This window comes from Dreissena polymorpha, chromosome 2, assembly GCF_020536995.1.
Source record: "Dreissena polymorpha isolate Duluth1 chromosome 2, UMN_Dpol_1.0, whole genome shotgun sequence".
Lineage (NCBI taxonomy): Eukaryota > Metazoa > Mollusca > Bivalvia > Myida > Dreissenidae > Dreissena > Dreissena polymorpha.
The window spans coordinates 31,905,421-31,911,554 of NC_068356.1; the positions used below are offsets into that span (position 1 = coordinate 31,905,421).

Below are 6,134 nucleotides of genomic sequence, written 5' to 3' on the forward strand. Positions count from 1 at the left end.
ATGCATTTATTGCCTAGTGTAAATCGTTAAAATTGCAGGACAAAAAACAATTACATTACAGTATGTATAAGTCGTGAAACATATGTTTTATGTTATTGCAAATATACATTTCTTCTCTGTGATATACTTATGTTTAAAAGAAACAACAAGTGATTATGAACGTGTAGTTACTCGTTTGACATAACTTTGATTCTTTTTATTTCTTATAATATCTGTAATATATGTTTCTTTGTCCGTCTGTGCCCGAGCACGAAAGTGGAACAGTGGGTCGCGTTGTGATCAAGGTGGACTCGGGCATGTCCCGGAACGGCTGTCAGCCCGGGGATCTCTCCGAAATCGTCGAGGTAGGATCTTTGTAGTCGTGTTTATTCCAACATTCTTGTCAGCTTAAACATGAAGTGTTCCGACATTCATGTCAACTGAAAAATAAAGTGTGTCTTGTAGGATGCCGATGTCGGCATGTCTAGGTGATAATATAGACATAAAAAATCACTTACGTCATTCTGTTTAAATCCTCTCGCACTGAAAAGAAAACCATAAATCCCAAAACAAGATATATCTTATGACTCTTCATCGCTCCACTGACCAACTGTAGCACCGAAATACTTATTTAAAAGTTAAATTCGTTTGTATAAAAAATTAATAATGTTACTGGAATGTGATGAGTTTTGACCAAGGAGGCATGGTACGAACAAACTGAATAGAGGACCACTATCTTGTCTTAATACAACATGTCAAACCCTGACCTATGACATGTAGGCGTGGTCAGCTTTCAACCAGGGGTCACATACATAAGACCCATATTCATTTTTCGTCGTTTTGATTTCCGTCTGGTTGGTTTAGTTTTGCGAGAACAACAAGATACCTGTCCACAGTATCATGACCCACTTCGCTCAGTCCTGGGACGACCCTGTCTTCACCAAGGCGCAGCTAGACACGTTCATGGAGGTCGCGAAACCCTACAGGTAGCAAACGTGGCTCGCTAATGCATGCCACAGATTACACTCGTCCGCCAGTATTGCAATCGATGCGACTGGATATTGATGTCGTTTTAATGCTCCCCAAAAATTTTTGGGGGAGCATATTGTCGCCGCTTCGTCTGTCCGTGCGTGCGTCCGACCGTCCGTCCGTGTACAATTTTTGTCCGGGCTATTTCTCAGCAATTAATGACCGAAATTCAATTAAACTTTATTGGAAGCTTAACTACCTTGAGGAGATGCGCATGTAATTTGTGGTTTCTGGTTAGATGATTTATTTAGAGAGTTATGGCCCTTTGAAATTTTAAAGTTGCTAAACCATCCATCGTATTATTTTGTCCAAAGTTATGCCCTTCAAGACGTTTCCTTTTATCTGAATATATAGTGCAATATTGTGACAAAAAAAACCTTTGGGGAGCATCACCCGTCTCCGCCCGCGCGCAGGCCTCGACACTAACAGTGTCCCGGGAACCCGAGACCCCCAAAATTTGGTGAGGTACACCATTTTTTCCCAGGATTTTGCTCTAAATTTAATAGGCAGAGTTCCCTGTAGACACCAAACTGTAGAAGTTAGTGTCAAGCCGGACGGTTTCTTGTATTTATTAGATTTGAAATTTCTCGATGTAATCCAAATTCATTTGAAAGCACGTTTTCTACTTCAGTTGTCACCCTCTATGACTGACATAATCGCTGTTTCATACCAAGGTGGTTCACAATTTTTAATTAACAACTGCTTGATTGTATATTTGAAATGAGAAAATAAGATCCGAAAAATAAACTATATAATTGCCTTGTGGCTTTGACCGTTGTTTAGGAATCGTGGCATCAAAATACACGCGGCTAACTCCGGGGCCATAGTAAATCAGATAGGCGTGGACTTGGACTACGTACGACCCGGTATCTCCATGTATGGCCAGGCGCCAGGTGAGTGGACTTGGACTACGTACGACCCGGTATCTCCATTTATGGCTAGGTGCCAGGTGAGTGGACTTGGACCACGTACGACCCGGTATCTCCATTTATGGCTAGGCGCCAGGTGAGTGGACTTGGACTACGTACGACCCGGTATCTCCATTTATGGCCAGGCGCCAGGTGAGTGGAATTAGACAACGTGCGACCCGGTATCTCCATGTATGGCCAGGCGCCAGGTGAGACGTGCATGATACTTTCAGGACTAAACGGTTTAATTTATGGATGCATTAGCGAAACGCTCTTTCTTTCGTCGGTCACTGAGATCCTTCCTGAGACAATTTGGTCTAACAGTTGATTCTATTGATTGCGGTTGTTAAATTATAGGCATGTATTACTTACTTGTTTCACAATATTTGTTAAGATACATGTACTATGTACTTGTTTATCAAGGATTCGTTTTCAATGATGCCGTTATATGCACCGGTATGTCCCATTGCAAATTTTAACCGATATATTTTAGTTTTATTGCATCGAAATTCCGTTTCCTGGGTAGAACCAGTACTTCTTGTCCTTTGGAGATATTAAAAAGATCGCTCCCAAAGTGGGGATCGAACCAGTGACCCGCCCGGTCGCTAGGTGGACACCATACCCACCAGGTCACGCATGCCCAATTGCAGATACCAGTGAGCTGGGTGTGAGCGCTACTATGCGGCTGGGACTTCTGCCCGCTATCAGCTGGTACGCCCTGGCTAATAAAGTCACCCGCCTCGCTAAAGGCAGAGTGGTCGGCTACGACCAGACATACAAGTACGTGCATGCTTGTGCCTCAGACAAAACTTAAATTTTATTATAAAGTGATTTATAGTATATATACGCATTTAATACCGGTTTAATAATAAAAACAGATATTAACACTTCGGTAAAATGTTTTGAAGATTTTTTTTCAAACCATGCCTAACGTTAATTTATAGTTAAATAGATCTATCGAAATATGCCTTTATTAGTACCGTAATTTCAGAACGCGTTTATTTACTACACACTATTTCTTATTGGTGCCTTTACATATTAACTTTAAAGATTTTGCGCTTTTTGTTTTCTGTTCAAGGTGCACCCATGAGGAAACTATAGCTGTGATCCCCATCGGGTATGCCGACGGTTATCTCCGATCTCATAGTAGCGCATGCGTACGCACATTGGATGGTAAGGGTCATGCGGAATGTGCTAAACATTGAACATACTTTCTTATATTGAAAAAAAGTACCTTTGAACACTTATATCATTTCGTGCCAACTGTAAAATTTACAAAACTAGCATGTTTCATGTAATAGAAGCTTTGTCATGTGAGTGTTGTTTTTCGCCGCAATATCCGTGCGTTGTCGTTAGATCTTTTCTCTTTGGTGTAAGAACATGTCATCCAAGAATTGCAAACCTTACAGGAACGCTTTGTCCCGTTGTGGGCCGTGTTTCTATGGACGCCATTACAATCCGATTACCGGCGGAGGCCATTTCGTGCCGGGAGTTCTGCCTGATGCCCAGTGACTTCAACGAGAACAACTCGAGCGTGGCGTTCGCCAGGTACCAGAACACCATTCCGTACGAAGTTTGCACAAACCTATCTAGGCGCATGCCCAGACTGTATGTCGAGGACGGATCGGTCATGTCTGCAACGAACATTTAAACGTCACATGGCAAGTGTGACGTCATCGGTGCTCGATCGTCCGCTTAGAACATTTAACCCGAAAAGTCATTTGTATAGCGGTCACATTCTGTGTAAATATAATGCTTCATGTAGAAGATGCCAGTCACCATTTGGTCATGTTCTCTATAGTTGCAAAGTGCTGGAATTAGATGAAGCATGTGTACATAATTACTAGTGCATGTTAGTTTATTTCAGCTACGAATCAAAAAGCAAAAAATGCACCAACATGTTTTAAACTTTTATACATGTAGTTATATTGCTTTGTCGATGTTAAACTACTCTTGTTTGTTAGCTTTCTCCACTACTAAAATGGTTTGCATACTTTATACAATCGTCAAATGGTGGACGGTTGACGTCTGTTTTTGCGACACTGAACAATTAACGCAATTGCTTGTTTCGCAGTGATAGTATATTTGATGTATTTTGCAGCGTTCATGGGTGTTTTTTTAACCTGTAAACTTTGTGTATGTGCTATATTTTCGAGCGCGCTGTAATATCCAGATTTAGCTTACTCATTTTGATTTCTATTGTCGTTGAGATGACCCCTGTACTGAAAACCTAAATTTTACGTTTGTGAGTTTTGTATATAATGTCTCGGGTGGAAATATTGTAATGTCAATTAATATATTCACGTGAATATTGTGTATACTGTTATCACAGCAAAACGTACGCAGGGCCGGATTAACCACTAGGCTTACAAGGCTGAAGCCTTGGGCCCCCGATTTTCAAGGGGCCCCCGACGGCAGGTCAGTTTCCCAATGTATGACCTTTCTTATTACGACATTTTACGACTATATCGGGATTGCAGTAGAAGTTTTCTGTGTGCTTTTACCAGTTTCCCGATGTATATAGAATTGGTACCGTTTAGTTCGCTTGGATTTACTATGCTATCAATATTCATTCTTTGTTGTATATCCATTCAGAACCATTAGTTTCTCTTTTTATTATACGACCTGCCCGTATGGTCATGGCAATATCTGGATACGTTTGACGACATTAAAGAGAAGGCCAAATCGTTTGTTGCAATCAACGTATATAAGGATGCGACTAAACGAAAGAAAAGGCGGAGACTATATTGTGACGAGAGTACGACACCAGATGCGAATTCGGAGCTAAGTGCACGCGACAATTTTCGAATTCACACATTGTACAGCATAGCTGATTGTCTCACTGTTGAAATTCACAAGCAGTTGAGCGCATACCGGATATTCTGGTCTTTACGAACTGTTTGGTTTCATGACAGAGTTTGAGCCTCTCACCTTGGATGATCTACGGAAATGTACAACACATCTAGTGGAGTTTTATTCAGATGACATTAAGGCGTCTTTTATTGACGAGTTTGTTCAGTTCAAAGCCATCTTAGAAGCAGACCAAGACAGAACCATCACCCACATGAGTGCACTGCTGAAGTTAGATGGAGGTCAACTACAGACAACTTTTCAAACGTTGCCATCGCTGTAGGAATATACTTCACAATTCCAGCTAATAACTGTCAAGGTAAGATGTCATTTTCAACATTATCACGCGTGAAATACTATATATGGAACACCATGAGTAAGGTTGACAGCATCGGGCTACTGTCTATCAAAGGTCAAGTACTCCGAGAACTAAAAATAGTTATAAAGTGGTTAATTTGTTTTGATATATATATCAAACTGTGTAAAAATGCAAGTTTTCCGATATTTGTAGTTGTAGTATCAAGTTTGATTTCCAATATACAGAAGGGGACGAGAGGGAAGAGGGCCCCCATATTTTGTGCAGCCTTGGGCCCCAACACAGCTTAATCCGGCCCTGAACGTACGGATCACAAGCATTGTTCTACGCACCGATTGTGTGTCCTTTGCGATATAATGATACATTTCATATGAGCCACACAACTTATTTGGCATAGTTAATTTAAGTATTAATAAGAAACATATTTAAACAATGCCAATTACACCGTCTATCATCACCACCGGAAATAGATGACCAGCGAAGCGAAAATAAACATCACCCAAGAGGTAGTGCTCATTAAAAGAATAAGTTGTACCATTTTTATCTCGAAGGTTTTTCAAAAACTGTGTGACAAATTAATATTGGACATATCAAACTTCTATCGTAACTAGTTGGAGTTCTTTATTAATACATTAGGTGTTAAAATATATCAATCATCAGCTACCTGGTACCGAAAGTTTAGTTCACTGGGACATCTTTTTTCCTTTTGTCACAGGAAAGTATACTAATTTTGCCGAATTTTTCAATGGTGTGCAAATAGAATTATAAAAACTATCGTTTTTTTGCAAGCTTCAGCCCCAAAATCTAGTAAGTATGCAAATGTTTGGCTAAAATATAAACTTCGTTGTGTACGGCGAATAGAACCTGATGTGTACGGACGGCGTATAGCAAAATTAGATTCTTATATTTATTGAAGATTCGTTTACAAAATATACTAATTATCGCTACTATTCCTTTCAAGTGCATGGGTAAATTATTTTATTCAATTATATTAACTCGATTTAAATAGAATGTGCAGATTATATCCCTAGAGAGTCAAAGCACTGCCAAGC

At 40.2% G+C, this 6,134-nt stretch overlaps 1 protein-coding gene across 1 annotated transcript; it reads left to right on the forward strand.

Annotated features, from left to right (window-relative positions):
• The first annotated feature begins 127 nt into the window (after positions 1–127).
• LOC127866502 (alanine racemase-like) lies at positions 128–4,151 on the forward strand. The gene is made up of 6 exons (XM_052407058.1): positions 128–344; positions 844–965; positions 1,792–1,901; positions 2,567–2,696; positions 2,995–3,089; positions 3,326–4,151. Exons 1-6 carry the CDS (start codon positions 222–224, stop codon positions 3,565–3,567), a joined length of 822 nt encoding a protein of 273 aa, XP_052263018.1. The 5' UTR covers positions 128–221; the 3' UTR covers positions 3,568–4,151.
• Positions 4,152–6,134: the final 1,983 nt, after the last annotated feature.